This window comes from Rhododendron vialii, chromosome 2a (assembly GCF_030253575.1).
Source record: "Rhododendron vialii isolate Sample 1 chromosome 2a, ASM3025357v1".
In the NCBI taxonomy this organism is placed as follows: Eukaryota; Viridiplantae; Streptophyta; class Magnoliopsida; order Ericales; family Ericaceae; genus Rhododendron; species Rhododendron vialii.
The window spans coordinates 25,370,227-25,388,506 of NC_080558.1; the positions used below are offsets into that span (position 1 = coordinate 25,370,227).

Below are 18,280 nucleotides of genomic sequence, written 5' to 3' on the forward strand. Positions count from 1 at the left end.
CTATACGTACAAATTTAAGGGGGTGTAAGTATAAATTTTCCTTCTTCCACTTCAAAGTACAAGGGTGTCGGTGCTTAAAAATGAAGTACAATGGGTATATATTCAAATCGGTGATTAAACTACAAGCTCGTTGGCAAAATAACAGTTGGGAAATTGAAAAATAATATATACAACTTTTGGCCTTTTCTTTCTTTAAAAAACATGAGAGTATACTTTCAGTTTCAAAAACAAGTTTCATATTGTGTTGTTTCAGAGAGCAACGTGAGCATCACCAACGGATTCTCTGTCTCTCTCTCTCTCTCCCTCTCTCTCTCTCCAAGCACTCGGAATCTCTTTCTGAAACGTCTCTCTCTTAAATCTCACTTCATAGCTCATACACTAGTTCTTTTGCTTTCTTTCCAGCGTACTTTCTCTCTCTAAACAGCCATGGTTTTCGCCACAGAAGCACCTCTTGCAGTTCATGTGTGTGTGTGTGTGTGTGTGTGTGTGTGTGTGTGAGAGAGAGAGAGAGAGAGAGAGAGAGAGAGAGAGAGAGAAACAGGGGATCTGAGTTATGCTGATTAAAACGAGTCACTTCCCTTTCCTCTGAATTCAGGTGAACCCACTATTCTCCCAACATTCAACTCTCTTCCTTTCCGCTTCACCCTTCTCTCTCTAATTTAACCCTCTCCATTTCCCACCGTTTCAAATTCAAAATCCTCCTTCCCATTCTCTAAGAGGAAAAGAAAAAAAAAACAAATGAACTTCTAGGGTTACAAGTTATGTGATTCGCTCAGAAATTCAAACTGATTGTCCACCTGGTCTTTTCAGTCTCTCTTGTGTTCTGTAATTTGCTCGAATGAGTTTCGACTTATATAGTATGTGATAATGCTACTTTCTGAGATGTAGTATTTGAATTTTGGCGCTTTCAAGTCATGGCTTGTTAGTTATCTTCTGGAATTTTCAAGTATATGCTTTGGTCTTACTTTACTATTGGGTCTTTGCCTTCGAGTTTCATGTTATAAAGTGTGGAGCCTAGAGATATAATGTGCACATTTATTGCCGATACAACTCCGATGAATCTCTTGTACTCTTCTTCTTCGGTATCGTGTGATGTAGCCCCAATTGGATGAACCGCGTAATTCATGTATTCTTGCGTGTTTTTGCTTTCGATTGCTTTGTTTTTCGGCATTCGTATCTTCTAGATCCTCTATTATTTTTGGTTCCATAAATTTGTAGCGTGACCTAAGATTTGGCTTCAGGTCTGTAGTACGGGGATTTTGTGGAAGTTTTTATTGCACTTGAGGTAGTTGGTGAATGTGAGAACTTGTGTTTTGTTAATGATTGGTTATTGGGGATTTTGGATAACTTAGATTTGGGCATTCATATATATATAACACCACTATAGGGATATCACTTTTGGGTCCTCATGGGTTATTTGTCCTTTTAATTCTCTGATGGAGAACATTTAATATGCAAAAGTGTCTTCTATCGGACTGTTTATGTTCTGATCGTGACCAGGGCTGTTTGTGACCAGATGCTAAAAAATGCAGACGGTGCTACTAGAGATCATCAATCTAACCATATTCATCTGGCCAGTTGTATTCATTTGAAGAACCATATGCATTATTGTAGCCCTGGATTGGCTGATAGGTCGCTCATGAGGGACCTTATTTGCCTTCAGAGGTCGCGATCTGTAAGGGATCCTTCTACAACTCCGGCCTCATGGCATTCTCTTTCCTTTGTGGATCTTCTTTCTAAAAGATTTGAGAAGGATGGAATGGTGGGTAACGGAAGACGGTCTGCCGGCATTGAAAGGGAGGGTAGAGGGTTGCCAGTGACCTCGCCACATTTAGATAGTGTACAGAGAGCAGAAGTTGCTTTTGGGAAGGTAAGAGGGCGAAATGATGGGACAACTGGTGTGAGCAATCGTAGTTGCAAGAGTGGCTTTCGAGAACACAGAAGAGATGAAAGGGGTAAAGGCAGCAATGGCAAGTCTCCCCGAGATGAAAATGGTTTGTTCATGGCCTTGCTTCTGGGAACTCTAAACAAAATGATAAGAAAATGGTACAAAAGGGGAGGCATGAAGAAAGTAGTCACCTCAAGACTGTCTCTGAGCAGTTGAAAGAGGCCCACATGGATAGTGACGATGTAGCAACATCTTATCTCCATAGGCATGGAAAGCACTGCAAAAATGAGCAAATGGGTGAGGAACCAGTAGCCAACATGCGGAGCTACCGTGGTGGATTGAAGAGGGGGAAAAGGTGCAAGAGAAGAACTCGAACTATTAAAGCGTCAAGAGATGCTGGGGGTAAAAACAGATTGTCTGTGGCCTCTGATGCTTTTGTTCAAAGTTCAGCTTGTTTTAAGTACCAAATGGAGGAGGGAGAAGAGGAGTATGACGAGGAAAATGTCGTGAGGGCTCCTAGAAATGGTTATGGGATTCCTTGGAACTGGTCAAGAATTCATCAGAGGGGGAAATCGATCCTCGACATGGCTGGGAGGAGTTTGTCTTGTGGTTTGTCTGACTCAAAATCAAAGAAAGGTGGTCCAGTTCTGAGAGATGATTCTGATATAAATGAGATGTCTGATCTCTCAAACTCGTCTACTAAATCTAATGCAGAAGCACGTCCTCTACTAGTGGAGGCATCTGGATCTCTGGAAAGCATGGATAATACTGCTTGGGTACATGACTATTCTGGAGAGTTAGGTATTTATGCTAATAATATATTAAGTCCTGATATTGATGCTGACCTTGATTCAGAATCTAGATCTGGGAATCAACACAAGTTTAGAAGGCATCACAATGGTAGGCTCCGGAATCTAAGTCAAAAATACATGCCGAGAACCTTTAGAGATCTAGTGGGACAGAATTTGGTAGCACAAGTGCTTTCAAATGCTGTTTCTAGAAGGAAGGTTGGGCTTATGTATGCATTCTATGGACCTCCTGGTACAGGGAAAACCTCTTGTGCATGTATATTTGCAAAAGCTATAAATTGCCAGTCATTGGAATCAGAGAAACCTTGTGGTTCTTGCAATTCTTGCATTGCATATGATCTGGGTAAGAGCCAAAATATGAGGGAATTAGGTCAAGTTAGTAGTTTTGAGAGCGTTATTGATCTACTTAACAATATGATTGTTTCCCATCTGCCATCACAGCACAGAGTCCTTATTTTTGATGATTGTGACGCTCTCTCTCCTGATTGCTGGAGTGCCATGTCAAAGTTCATTGATCGAGCACCTAGGCATGTGGTTTTTGTTCTTGTCTGTTCAAGTCTTGATGTTTTGCCTCATACAATCATATCCAGGTGCCATAAATTCTTTTTTCCAAAGTTGAAGGATGCAGATATTGTCCATGCTCTGCAGTTGATTGAAACAAGAGAAGGTCTTGATATTGATAAGGATGCGATAAAACTTATTGCATCTAGATCAGATGGATCTTTGAGGGATGCTAAAATGACTCTTGAGCAATTGAGTTTGCTTGGGCGGAGGATCTCTGTTCAGTTGGTTCAGGAATTGGTAAGTTCTTGCATGTACCTAAGTGTACAATTTTGTTTACTAAACTCAGGTGTCTTACAAAAGTGAAGTATTTACAAATTTTCTTAGATGCTATTGAACTTGCATGTTGTATTGGACTTAGATAGTGATATATGCCAATTCTGTATTTGAGTTTCCAAAAGAAATCCATACTGCTTGTTTGTTCGTAGATCCTAGAAGTTTCAGATCTTCTTACTGCCTTAAATTGCAATCTAGTACATAGTTTCATTTCTGTGTAATGTTCCATTGTAAACTAAATGCTAAGTTTAGGCATGCAGCAAATGGTTTCCTATCTTTGCTGCTATTGCTACAGGCATGCATAGGGTTACATCGCGTTACATTGCAATTTGCTACAATAACTCTTTACACGATTTAATGAATAGGATCTTATATGCTACTTTTTATGTGCCTGGTTCTTTGTGACTACTGACTAGTGTCTTGAATACTCTCCATGTGCAAAAGAACTATGTTATATGTAGGAGGGTGTTTGCTGCAACTTAAGCGCCGGTTCGTATGACTTTTTTCTTGTTTCAGATGCTTGCATATCTATTTGGCACAACTTCTGCTTTTTCTTGCGGGCCGAAAACTTTGATTTTTAAGAAGCTTCATTTTGATTATTTTGGCTTCTTTTTAATATGATTTATTGTCATAAGTTTGGCTATTTTTCTAATTGCATTGAGTACCCGTGTTGGATAATGGACTTATTTAATAGGTTGATTCTAGATCTTTTTCTTTTGACTTTTCAAAGACAACTAATATTTTTGGACATTCCGAAAATAGAATAGTAGTCTAACATCTGAGGCAGATGCAGTTTATATTTTGCCCTTCACTAATAAACAACAACTAAATAGATTACCTTATAAAATGAAAGAAGCATACTCGGAAAACAAAAAGTTTCACCTTGCGTCCCCAATTACTTAAACATGGGGCTTAGGTGAATATCTACTTAAACATGCGATTCGGTAACTATAGTATTAGACATACACCCATACGAATTTCCGAAGTACCAAAAAAAAATACCCATACCACACAGTTGTACATGTTCATGCAACAAAGGTGAAACACCTGTAAATTTCTTTTACAGTGCATGATAAACCATCTTCTATCTGCAATTTATTGTGTGTTTTTTGCAGGTTGGACTAATCTCTGATGAGAAGTTGATAGAATTACTCGATTTGGCATTATCTGCTGACACAGTTAACACTGTGAAAAATCTGAGACAGATCATAGAATCTGGTGTTGAGCCATTAGCTTTAATGTCGCAACTTGCTACGCTAATCACCGATATTTTGGCTGGTAGTTTTGATTTGCTGAAAGAAAGGTCTAGAAGGAAGTTCTTTCGAAGACAAGCTTGTAAGTCCAAGATGATTTGTCCAGCACATTTTGATGATCCAATGTCATAGTTCTTTGATTTGTATTCTAACAGAATCACTTTGGGAATTGAGTTGGAGCCATTGTACTGTTGCTAGTAGCCTATATACATCTTAAGATACAAGTGCTGCAGATATTAGTAATCATACTGGGTTTCCAAGTCGTAGTATCAGGATATATATTGGTAGTATGGGATATAGAATCGGTATGATTGATACAGCTATATATTGGCCGATACTGGACAGCATTAGCTCGTATATAGTCAGAGATTCAAAATCCCATTATGCAGATATTTTTAAAAAAATCCCATTATGTGGTGGATATTTCATAGAATCCTCAATCATTCTCTATTTTGAGCCAATCTGAAGCAGCGATCTGTGCTAATGATTGTTTTAGTAGCTTTTACAATCTTGCCCTCAATATTACTTCAAAAGTTGAAATTAGTTACCTGATTCCTGCACAGTATAATTTCTTTATGTTTCGATTGCTTTCCAACTGATAGAAAGAACTTGTTGGTTTCAGTATCAAAAGAACATAAGGAAAGGCTGCGCCAAGCTCTGAAAACATTATCGGAAGCGGAAAAACAGCTTAGACTTTCGAATGACAGACTAACATGGCTAACAGCTGCATTGCTCCAACTTGCTCCTGACCAACAGTATATGTTTCCCAGTTCGTCTACAAACACTAGTTTTAATGATAGTCCGTTGGTCCAAAGTAAGGCTAGCGCAAGAGAGAGACCTTGGAAGAGTAATGTTGAGCACCCTGAGATTCCTAATAATGATAGAGCATTGTCAACACATATTGCCAGAATGGAAGACATTCAAGCTGAATGTTGTAGTGATGCTTATCATAATGCTAAGATTAGAGGTAATACGACAGATTGCAGGAGAATTGCAAAATCTGTAATAATTCCTCAACAAACATTCTCGCTCTCTGCTGATTCGAATGAAATAAGTGGCAGACCTGTATCCAATAGAGTATGTAATGAAGTTGAAGAAATTTGGCTGGAGGTGCTTGAAAATATTCAAATTCATAGTGTAAAAGAGTTCATGTACCAAGAAGGAAAGCTGATTTCTGTCAGTTTTGGTGCAGGTAATTCCTACTGTCCATGTCTAATGTACACTACGTTCTACCTGATGTGATTGTAGACGATTTTAATATTTTCTCTTTGTTTTTTCATTCAATGTACATGCCATGTTAGTTATATTTGGACTTTGTTTGCATGTGGAAGGCTTAAGAAGCTCCGGGTGCAATTTATCTTTGGTTTGTGAGTATGGGAAAATTTATTTGTAGCTTCAATTTCAGAAATGATTCGTTGAGTTTTGTTGGTGTTGGTGCATACTCCCAGCTTTGACACATGGCATTGCCTCATCATCATCACATCACCATCTCCTGGGACATATCTTCAAGGGGTCATTGAGCATCAAATCCATGAGAGACCACCATGAATTGAATTCGCCGAAGGTTAAGAATCCACGAAGACAATCACCAAAATTTAAATATCATGTTGAATGACTCAGATTGAACGAACATAGCATCTGCTTTTGATTTTTATGCTTGCTTTGGTCTTCCCTAGGTTTGTACTATAATGGAAATATCCCAGGAACACTTGAGATCAATTTACATGCTTCCCAGTACTGGTATCATGTGTTCATACAACTTAAAAGGGTTAGATCGGGGAAAGACATTTGAACGAGTGGGGGCAGTAAAAGCACCATTCCCATGGAGACCATACAAAAACTCCTTTCACTTTGTTCGGCCAAATGCACAGCATAATCATCTTGAGAAACAACTGGTAGTTTTGTTTTCAAATCTTGTCTTTGACATACAAAATGGAGGCTAGTCAAACCAAGATTAATTCGTTTCGATTGAGGTGCATTGTGATTGAGGCACCATAAGACCACCAAATTTCAACTCCAAAGATTATCAGTAGCCCTTGGACAGACCTACAGAGCTTAGGGATACTGCATACGACCTTTGTGGACAGAGCTTTTTGCCAACGCGAATAACAATAATTTCCATTGTCATGCTTCAACACAGTTGCACTTGTGATTTCGAACTATTTTCCTATCTTGTGTACCATGACATGTGTGCCTTGCTAAATTGAAGCTTGTACCATATGACTTACATAGCTTGCTGAACTGAAGCCCAAATCTTGTTCGGTTTTCCTAGTTTGACTTCACAAGGCCTTCAAAAGTACCTATGACATTGATAGACAGCTAAAGTCAAATGTGTTTTGTCTTCGGGGTTGCGAAACCTATTTAGACTAATATGCCCTTATTATTACATTAGGAAGGGAGAATGGCCAGATTTACTAGCGTATGCTGGAAATGTATGATAAATTGTCTTTTTGATGCAGGAAAGTGTTGAGAAATGTAGGAATCGCTTCTTAGAATAGGAAGTGTGGAAGGTTAGGGTTAAGTTATGGAGTTAAGGTTCTTGACGTGCAGGAAAATTTCTGGTGTTCGGAGGTGATTAGATGTGAGATTTTGTATAATTTTTAAAAGTTGTAGGTTGCAGGATTTCTGGTGTGAATTTCAGGATTTTCTGGACAGCTATTTCATGTTTCTATATTAGTGGCCAAAGGTTAACAAAGTAGGGGACAGATTAATTTTTGGGGTTAAGGGAGGCACTTGTTCCTACTTTTTTGAAGAATTACTCAAGAATTATAACCAGATACGCTTACTTGCGTAAAGAAGAACAAGAAGAAGAAGGTGTTTTTTGAACTTCCCAAGGGTTAAGCAATCTACACGAACACATTGTCAATTTCTCATAACTCAAGTTTAATGAATAAGTGACGTTTATGTTTGTAGTGTTTATCATCAAGAAGACTTTCATGAGAATATTTATCACGTTACTTAAGATGGAGTGTAGGACCAGAGTAAAGTCCTTAATGTGTAAAGGTAGTTGATATAGTCCATGACGGAAGTGATGCAGCAGTTACTTTTGTAGTTGAAAATAATGCTGGATCAGTCAATTCAATCAAAACTAAGTTTTTGGAGTTGAAATAAGGAGTTTATGCTATCTCTTTAGAGTCAGTAAAAGCTTAAATTTACTTCACACGTATCCTTCCAAGAACTCATACCACTTTCAAGTGAATACAAGTTGCCATAATTCACCATTTTATTCGATCTGTACTATTTTCCTGTTGTTGGAATAGTCCACATCCACTTGTTTGCTATTTATATATACTGCAAAAGAACAGAAAGGCCTTATTGCAGGTATGACAGTAAAATAGACTTGGCACCTTGCTGCAGCTTATCTTTTGTTGTTTCCTTTGACATGGTATAAATGATTACTATGTGTCTATATTGGGAGTCTATGAATGGCCTAGAACCAGAAACAAGTAGAAAGATATTTATGCCGTTCACAATTTTCTTACTCATTTTTAGAAATTTTGGCCACCAGTTAGTTATAGGTGTATATTTACGGTTTTGTTGTATCTTGCTGGTTGTAAACCTGGTTTGGAATGTCATGATGCAGGCATCAAGTGACTACAATATGGATAGCTTTGTTTCTTTTTCCTTCAATATTTTGTAAGTCATAGTCTGGTCCGTCTAATAAATTAATTTTTCTTGCAGCCCCAACTGCCCGGTTGACGTTTAGTTCACACCTGACAAAATCAAAGGCAGAGAAGTATACAACACACATACTACAAGCATTTGAGTCTGTTCTCGGGTCCCCTGTGACAATTGAAATCAAATGTGAATCAAAGAAAGTTGCAAGGAATGAAATTGCTGAAATAGCTTTCCATGGGGGAGTACGAGGCAATGAGCATAAAGATAGCAACACACAATATGATAGAAGAAGTTTGGAAGGAGCTTGGATGGGAGACGCAGAAGCTTCACATAAGAAATCCTATATTGCTTTGTTTCAAGAAAGGAGACAGTTCGGTCAAATGAATGAGAGTCAGAGCCTTGTGAGAAGCAAGGTTTCCCTTGGACATGAAAGTCAGGATGCACAAGGATGCGCACACCAAAATGGATGGTTAGCATCCAATTCAGTTTCAATCGCTGAAGAGCTTGAACAAGATAATCTGTACGTATTCTAATTCTTTAGGCTTCACGGGTATGCACAGAAGTAGATTATTGACCAGCAAGAATAAAACCTTTTATTTTTGTAGGAAATCAAAATTGCAAAGATGCTATTGCTTTGAAGTGATAGAGCCATCCATGTGATGTTCTAGTGCACTTGTGGGCCAGTTTCCTATCAATTCGTCTATTAGACTCAATACAAGGGTGATCAAGTTCCATACTTATCTAGCATAGGTGCTAAAATGTGAATAAATAATAAAAATGAAGTGTCTTACCTTTTCTTTTCACGTTTGGAGTCGTATACAGTTGAGTTGAATACTTTTTTTGTGTGTGTGTTGGATCAGTTGTTGAGTTGCATAGTTGCTTGTTACCACAAAAGAGTGTCTTTTTGAAAAAATGCTGAGTCTTTCCAAAAAGTACTGGTTCGAGCTGACAAAACTAGATGTGCTATAATTTGTTATATTGTGTTTCATGGAGGGCATATAGTCATGAAGCAACTTGTGTTCTCAATTTGTAGGACAGGTGAAATAGTATTTGATGTGGATCACATTCATGAGCTGGGACATGTCTCTGACATCACATTGTTTCGACAGGAAACTAGAAGCTAGATCAAGAAGATTGCTTTGTTGGAATGCATCTAGAGCAACTCGTCGAAAGGTAATTTGTGATGAATATGCAAAGTCTAGCAAGTCCACTGTCTTTGAACTGTAGCTTCTTTCCATGTATAATAAGCTGCGGGTCCTATAATTAGCCGTTTAGAATAGTAGGGAGCATCAGTGTCTATGAGCCTTTATTTAGCTGGCATAGAAGTCTCATGGGAGCTATGAAGCACTGACACTCCTAGAGGCCGGCATGTCCCCGTGTCCGACACGGGAGCACGTGGGAGATACGACAAAAAATACATATGGGACATGCCACATGGCTTGTCCAATAAATTTAATTAATTAATTTTTTTATGGGGGACACGGGAGAGACACATATGGGGACACGACATGGGTTAAATATGCAATTTTTTTTAACTTTCTGGGGGTATATGATGTATATATGATAATTTTATATATATAATGAAGCTTCATGCTTATACATCTCTTCCCCGGTATAAAAGATGTATTATTTATTTATTTATTTTTGCCGTGTCCCCTTGCCGTGCTTGTGTTTTCATTTTTTAAGAAATCCCGTGCCCTGTTTCCATGTCCGTAATTGTATCCGTGCTACATAGGATGGGAGTGGTGGATCAAGCAGGTTTGAGCAGGTAAAAGAATCATAGATTTAATCAGTATATAACCAGTTGAAGCAAAAGCTAAGTAATATACAACCATCATAGTACAACTTATGCATTTTCTATGTAGTAAATTTAGTTTATTATATGACCCTTGAAAAAGCAGAATAGGAAAAAATTATTCATGCAGCGAACCCTAATTTGTGGATAATGGTGAATGATACCCATTTAACACGCCCTTTTGCTACAGCTAGCACTTGTTCTGCATGTATCATATTATTTCCAGCTACGTATCATATATGTTCCATTTATCTGTCCCTTACATATCCGTTCCATTTATGTGTCGCTTCTGCAAATTATATCTGAAACGAGGTCAAAGAGTCCTCTTCGTCACTAATCATGGTCTGAAAGTGATCCAAAAGGTGGTTGTAAGAGGGATTCCATTACTGCAATAGGTTTCTTAGATCTTTGATCATTTAGCTTATCATACAAGTTCGGTGAATAGGTAGTCATGTGAATTGGTACTTTCATTCAAACATCTTGTAGATTTGAGTTGTGAGTTGTTAACCTTGTGCAGCTTTCTCGTTCGAAGATTAGGACCAGGAAATCCCAAGCTTTGCTGAGATTTGTCTCCTGTGGAAATTGTCTTTCAAATAAGTCGCTGACGTAGTACAACAAATCATACATGATGATCCCGAAGGCTTCGGTGAATTTATTCATATCCTACTAATTGGATGGTTAATCCTGATTAATTAATAAAGAATAGATTAGGTCTAAAAGAAATGGGATAGTGTAGCCTATATTATGAAATCTCAGTTGTTTTCTGTCAATCATTTGTTATGCAGTGTAAGCTCATATTCTTTGCAAAGCAATTGCATGCTCCTTAGAGTAGTGTTAAGTATGAAGTATATTTGGGCGGGGGACATTGTTTGAGCCCTTATTGACTAATATGTCCTTGTGGCATTGCTAGAGATGAGACTTAAGAGTATGCAAAAAAAGATTGCTTGATGTTTATAGATGAGTTGAGGCTTCCTAAAATCTCTTTGTACCCTATGAGTGGATTTCTCCTGCCTTTAACCTTTACCTTTGCTCTCTTGATAACAATTTAGCAATTTATAAGCTACCCCACTTCTAAATGCAAAAAATGTTGGTTTAATTACACATCAACCATTTGGCTTCTGACTGAATCTCTTGCTATGAATCTGCGGCATGACACTTGAACACCTAAAATTTGAAAACTAGGAAGACATGGCATGCATGGGGACACACTATGATTTACTGGATTTTTTGTAAATTATTTTGAAAACACAAAAATTAACACTAGTTATAGTAATAAAAACACTAAATCGTATATATGCCTTCATATATTTCATCGTTCAAAATTGTTATTAGTATAAACATTACTCATATAAAGGTTTACGTAAATTACAAAAGCCACCCCTGAAGTTGCTTATAAATATGATAACATCCTGACCTATTAGAAAATATAGATTCCCCCTTTTTTTTAATCAGCAAAGAGAGGTTTCTATACCATTAAAAAATGATAGTACAAAATAGAAGCCCTTTAGTGATACACCAAGGAACATTATGTACAAACGGTAGTATCTCAACTATTACTACACATTACCTCACCTTTTAAAAAAAAAAAAAACACCCAAATGTTGGTAGGACACCAACAAACATCCAAAAAAGAGTTCGACCCAAACAAATAGGCAAAACCCAACACCTAAAAGCCCAAATCAAAAAACGAAAGAAAAACCCGAAACCTAGTCATTGGTACCACCTTCTCAACCTGCTGCAACCACTACCATCTCAACAACTACTGAAGCCAGCAATCCAAACAAACTGCAACCCAGCAAAAACAATGCCGTCCATCAGCCCAAAATAGACACAAACCACCACCAACAACAGCCACCATCTCCGCTCTGGACCACAACCCAGAGAATGGAGAGGCACGCTTGCGCACGCTCACCCCCAATACAGATTCCCCCTTGTCAGTAAACGGGGTTAACGGAGGAGATGCATTACTGTTTTGCACTTGTTTCTGGTTACATATTACTCCATATTTTAGGCAAATAGATGTTCTGACTTTGGGCAAGCTAGTTTCTTTTATGTTTGGTTGTACAATTTGAAAATAGTTTGTCCAGATGCCCTGTATGTTACAAGGACGGGCAGTAGCTATAAAACTGTTATGGACATGGGTATGAATTAGATTTTGACAGTAATGAAGTGTAAATATTTTCTTGATAAGTGTTAAATTCATAACATTGGAAAATATTATCATACCATGTAATTTATGTTTCATTTTATGCTTCCTATTTAGTCTTGGCAATTCATGTCTTCCGAGTAGTCTTGATTTCTTTGTTATGCATGTTTCCTAGTTAGTTTTGATTTTTTTTTCTTATGCATGTTTCTTAGTTGGTTTGAGTTTCATACTCATCAAGCCTTGTAGCATATATAAAAAGCATGCTAGGACCACATCATGTGGGAGGCCATGTAAATAACCGTTGCATTGAAACTTCATATTTTGAGAGATAGTCAATGATAGACCAATGAAATCAAGGGTTTTTTTTTTTTTTTTGGTCAATTTACTCTTCTAACGTTTAATATTATAGCTCTTTGCTTTGCGGTTCAAAAAAAAAATTATTATAGCTCTTCTGAGTTCATTCATTATTAACTTTAGCCATTACATTTGGTGGGTGATCCACATTGAGTATTTAAAGGATTTTTCTCACAAAGAGATTTCTTTTTGGAAAAATAGTTGTATATTTTTATGCATTGTAGAAATTCGGGTTGACACACGAACATGTTCACCATTCTCTTCAATGGTGCGAGCATTTCCTTGGGTGTATGTGGGTTTTGACCACTCAAAGCACTTGCGATTAATCCTCTTCTTGGTGAAATGCGTAATAAATCCTAGAAGTTTTGGATGACTTAAAAATCCCTATAGCAGCTATTTTACTCACCTACATTTCTTATTTTAGATAATTGGTCCTTTAACTACATTTGATTTATTGGACAAGATGACATTAGGCTCACCTACTTATTATTCATCTTCGATTGAAAATAATGTACCGATTGAAAGTTTTTACATGAAATTTGGCCCAATAAATTTCTAACCAAATAAACACTTTATTTAGTATAGGGTTTTTAGATTACCAAAAGTTTTTGCATGATTTTATCACCGTTGAATCAAAATCCTGGAATTGCCCATGCACTTTTTGTTTTTAAGAGAAGAAAGTTATGGACTGGGTTTGCTTGGTTGAATTTGTAATGGGGATTCAAACTTAAAGGGGCGTGTTGTATTTTCCAATAGGTGGGGGTTGTAATCGTATTTGTCAGAAACCTTGACGGTAGCTTTTGTAATTTACCCGGCTCCAATCTCCATTATTTTGGGCGCTGCTATTCGCAGCCCTTTATTTTCTCCCATAGCCCACTACATTTCGGTAAATGGTTGTTGAAAATCATACATAACATTTCGGTAAATAGCTGTTGAAAACAAGATTATATTTCGGTAACTACATGTCGAAAATATGTTCAACTTTCGGTAAACAACTGCCGAACATACATTTTCGGTAAATAGCTGTTGAAAAACATATTGTATTTCGGTAATTGGATGCTGAAAATATATCTCAATTTCGGTAACTAATTGTCGAGTATAATTGAAAATTTTTAACAGGCTATGGGAGAAAATAAAGGGCTGCGAATAGCAGCGCCCATTATTTTTTGTTGTTCGCTACTTACGACGTGGCCCACGAGTGTTGATAGAGTTTTTGGGCGTGACTATTTGCAACCCCGTATTTTCTCTCTTAGCTCACTACATTTTGGTAAATAGTTGTTGAAAATCATACATAATATTTCGGTAAATAGCTGTTGAAAATAAGATTATATTTCGGTAACTACATGTCTAAAATATGTTCAACTTTCGGTAAACAACTGCCAAACATATATTTTCGGTAAATATCTGTTGAAAAAAACTGTAATATATTTCGGTAATTGTATGCTGAAAATGTATCTCAATTTCGGTAACTAACTGCCGAGTATAATTGGAAATTTTTAACGGGCTAAGAGAGAAAATGCGGGACTGCGAATAGTCGTCCCCGGAGTTTTTTTAGAGGCGTGCTTCATACAGTATGTTGCAACTTAGCTAGAGTGATTCATCAATTATTCTCTACAACTATATATATATATATATATATATATATATACATATACAGTTCTTTTCATATCCGGTCGTCCGGATTTTATTTGGTCCGGATTTGGGCCCCCCCCCACTGCTGTGGGAAATACAATAGAAAGAAAAAAGACCCCAGCCTCCCTCCAGCCCCATTCGTTCCACAACCAGAGAGAGAAAGAGAAAAAAGGAGGGCGACTGTGTACGAACGGCCCGATCGTAGACAACGAACGTAAGGTCTCTCTTTCTCTCTCGTTCTCTCTCTCTCTCTCTCTCTCTCGGTTCTCTCTCTCCCGGTTCTCTGTGATTTTTGAAACCCTAACTGTGATTGTAGGGGCTAATTTCTGTGATTTGTACACAGAGGCGACGATATACGAGTGACCCAAGTGAAGACGTAGAAGGACGACCCAAGCTAAGGTGTCTCCCTCTCTGCCTCTTGTTCTCTTTCTCTCTCTCTCGTTTTCTATGATTGTCGAAACTCTAATTGTGATTTTAGGGCTAATTTCTGTGATTTGTACACAGAGGTGACGATATACGAGCGAAGATATACGAAAGTCCAAAGCCGAGATCAGCCCTAAGGTCTCTCTCTCGTTCTATCTCTCTCGTTGTTGTCAGTGAATTTTTTGCATTTTTCCGGGTATACGAGCGAATGATTTTGTTTTGGCGATATGGGAAAAAAAAAAGTTTCTGGAGATGTCCTCATTGATGTTGGAAGTTGGAACTTCACTGATGTTGGAAGTTGGAACTGTTTCTTATAAATCAAAGATGATAATTTGTGCTAGGGCAATTAAACTGGTTACTATTTGTACTAGTTGAAAACAAAACGATTATTTGGAATGGTTTTTGTGTGCCACTTATGCTGATTTTTTTTTTTGGTAATCTTTGTGATAATGTCTGCAATTGGTTGCCATTGGTAGGTTACCCATAAGTAGCTCAGAAATTGATAAAATGGAAGAACAAGATCGAACCAATATTGATCCAACCCCCTTGTTTGGAGCACCACCACCGAGGTATCTCTTTCCCTCTCTCAAAAATTTGTTGCATATTATAGCATAAAGGGAGACACATAGACTGGTATTTGTTGTAATTGTTTGTTTGCATGTTAGTAATTGTTTTGTATTTTGATTTTTAGAATGCAATCTTTGGATGACATAGCAGTATCACAGTCACCATCCCAACCATGTCAATCATCTGTGAATTCTTGTCAAGAATTTTATACTCCTCAAGTTAAAAATGAAGTGATACCGAAAATTGACCAACAATTTCTCAAATTAGATGATGTTTGGGAATTTTACAACGAATATGCTAGACAAGCTGGATTTAGTGTCCGAATCAATTCTAGTAGGTTGGGTGAGAATGGTAAAGTAATGAGGAAGGAGTACGTTTGTTTTAAAGAAGGGGAGAGAAAAAATTCTAAGGCCACTAAACGCCGTCGGGGTTTAACTAGAGAGAAATGTGGTGCAAAATTTGCTGTCGTAAGAAAAGGTGAAGTGTTTGTTGTATCAAAATTTGTCAAGGGTCATAACCATGAGCTTACAACGCCAAGAAAGGTGCATTTGTTAAAATCTCATCGCCGAGTATCAGCCGCACAAAAAGCTTTAACGCAACAATTATCTGCTGCTAATGTGCCAACTTGCCAACAAATGAGTATTTTTGAGTTGCAAGCGGGAGGTATTGAAAATGTTGGATTTTTAGCACGAGATCTTTACAATGATGAAAGAGATAGGAAGAATGTAGTACATGGTCATGATGCAAACATTTTGTACGAGCATTTCGAGATGGAACAACAAAAGAATCCGGGCTTTAGGTTCACATTCGAGAGAGATGATAAGGATAGAATGACTCATTGTTTTTGGGTGGATGCGGCATCTAGAAAGTCATATCAATATTTTGGGGACGTGGTAGTGTTTGATACTACGTACTACACAAACAAATATTCCTTGATATTTGCACCTATATTGCGGGTCAACCACCACAGGCAGACAACACTTCTTGGGTGTGCATTCTTGAGTGATGAAAAAACTGATTCGTTTGTGTGGCTCTTCAATGAATGGTTAAAAGCGATGCCAGGTGGACCACCCAAAATGATCATAACTGATCAAGATCCGGCAATGACGAGCAATTGCTTCTGCTCTTCCAAATATGTTTCATCGATATTGTATTTGGCACATTGTGAGCAAATTTTTTGAAAAATTGGGTGCACTGTCATATAAGGAACATTATGATCAGTTGAAGAATTGTATATGGAATTCTGAAACACCTGGAGAGTTCGATGCAAGATGGGCAACTATTGTAGGAAACTCTAAGTTGTCTAGTAATAAATGGTTGCAGGACATGTATGAAATTCGTGATAGATGGATTCCCGCATATACGAACCACATGTTTTCTGCCCACATGACTAGTAGTCAACGGGTTGAAATTTCTCATTCGTTTTTCAAGAGGTATGTGTCCAAAGAAAATTCAATGATGGATTTTGTGACGCGATTCAATAGGGCACTTGCCAAAGTCCGACATAATGAATTGAATTTGGACCATAAAGATGTAAATGAGAAGCCTCTCTTGAAAGCCTCGTGGGCAATGGAAAAGAAAATGAGTGAAATATATACACGGAGCATATTTGAGAGGTTTCAAGAGGAGATCTTTCAAATTAATGCGTATGTGGTTACGTTCATACGCGAGAATGAACATTGGTGTTTGTGGAATGTTCAGAGAGAAGAAACAGAAGGTGCGAGAACCCGTGAGATTTCGGTGGATAAGTCATCCAACCTTGTGAGTTGTAGTGGTGTGAAAGAAATATGTAACAGTTCACTTCTTGTGAGGCGACAAGGTCTCTTCCAACTTGCTTGTACAGTTATCGATGATGCTGTATTAGATGAAGAAGAAAGTGAAGTTGTGCGAGAAGCTTTGGAATCTAGTCAAATGAAGATTGCATTGATGAGGAGTTCTCGCCAAGATGGTTCAACGAATCGTATCCAAGTGCCGCCTTCTCTCGGAAGCCAACATAGTTTGAAAGAACCACTTCAAGTTAGGGCAAAGGGTTGTGATAAGCGTTTGAAAGGAGGAAAAGAGAAGGCCGTCAACAAGATGAGGAAATGTAATGGTTGTGGGTTAACGGGACAATCGCATGACAAAAGGAATTGTCCAAAACTTATGAACATGTAAGTGGATGTTAATTTGTACTATGAATTTCATTGTTTATACATGGAATACATCTTAATTGTTGTCTTATTTTATTAGGTCTTCACAAGATGTTAGGTTGAGTGATGACGAGGATGACGTTGACGATGAGTGTAAGTGTTTGTGATACATCTACGTTTAATTGTTTACTTGTTCTTGTTTTTTGTTTCGTCCATTCAAGTTAGTATTTTTTTTGGGTTGCAGGATGGATTAGTGATTGAAGGAACAGATGACACCATTGTCCGATTGCGAGTAATGAGAGAGAATGTTTGATAAGAGTAATGCAGGACGCTATAATTTTGTTGGTTTTTGTAAATTCTCATGCTTGTCTGTGAAGTACATTTGGTTCGTGGGAATTGATTACCAAGGTCTTATGTTTCCCTGCCATTTTGAATGTAGTTATTTTGTTGTGACGAAAGAGGCTATAGACATGTAAAAGTGTTTTACCAATTTGCTTTAAAATGTGATTTGTCATTAGCGGTGAAAGGTTAGCTTATTATTGGTTTTTAAATTTGGTTTCGGAAACATCTCAAAACAGATGGAAGACAGATGGAAACTTTATTTGTGTTTGTGTGTATAGAATTTTTTTTGAACAGATTCCGAGATTCTAGCTTATAGAAGAAGTTATTTTTTTAGTCTAAAGTGTGATTTCACTAGTAGGGTCATGAGTGCCAGCGTACAATATCAGATTCATGAGTGCCAGTGTGCAATATCAGTCTAAAGTGTGATTTTAGTCTAAAGTGTGATTTTACTAGCTTATAGAAGAAGTTAGGAATTTGTAAATTTGGT

General features: G+C 37.6%; 3 protein-coding genes across 3 annotated transcripts; all 3 read left to right on the plus strand.

Annotated features, from left to right (window-relative positions):
* Positions 1–219: 219 nt before the first annotated feature.
* LOC131317354 (protein STICHEL-like 3) lies at positions 220–2,035 on the plus strand (the record flags this gene model as incomplete). Its single annotated transcript, XM_058346912.1, has 2 exons — positions 220–472; positions 504–2,035. A coding segment is annotated over exon 2 (519 nt), but the record flags the coding sequence as incomplete, so codon positions are not given.
* LOC131316531 (protein STICHEL-like 3) lies at positions 1,870–11,187 on the plus strand. Its single transcript, XM_058345933.1, has 6 exons — positions 1,870–3,498; positions 4,650–4,869; positions 5,410–5,979; positions 8,469–8,925; positions 9,515–9,578; positions 10,718–11,187. Exons 1-6 carry the CDS (start codon positions 2,044–2,046, stop codon positions 10,808–10,810), a joined length of 2,859 nt encoding a protein of 952 aa, XP_058201916.1. The 5' UTR covers positions 1,870–2,043; the 3' UTR covers positions 10,811–11,187.
* Positions 11,188–15,007: 3,820 nt separating this feature from the next.
* On the plus strand, positions 15,008–17,655 carry LOC131317355 (protein FAR1-RELATED SEQUENCE 5-like). Its single transcript, XM_058346913.1, has 5 exons — positions 15,008–15,045; positions 15,232–15,324; positions 15,447–16,458; positions 16,544–17,472; positions 17,552–17,655. Exons 1-5 carry the CDS (start codon positions 15,008–15,010, stop codon positions 17,616–17,618), a joined length of 2,139 nt encoding a protein of 712 aa, XP_058202896.1. The 3' UTR covers positions 17,619–17,655.
* The last annotated feature ends 625 nt before the right edge of the window (positions 17,656–18,280 follow it).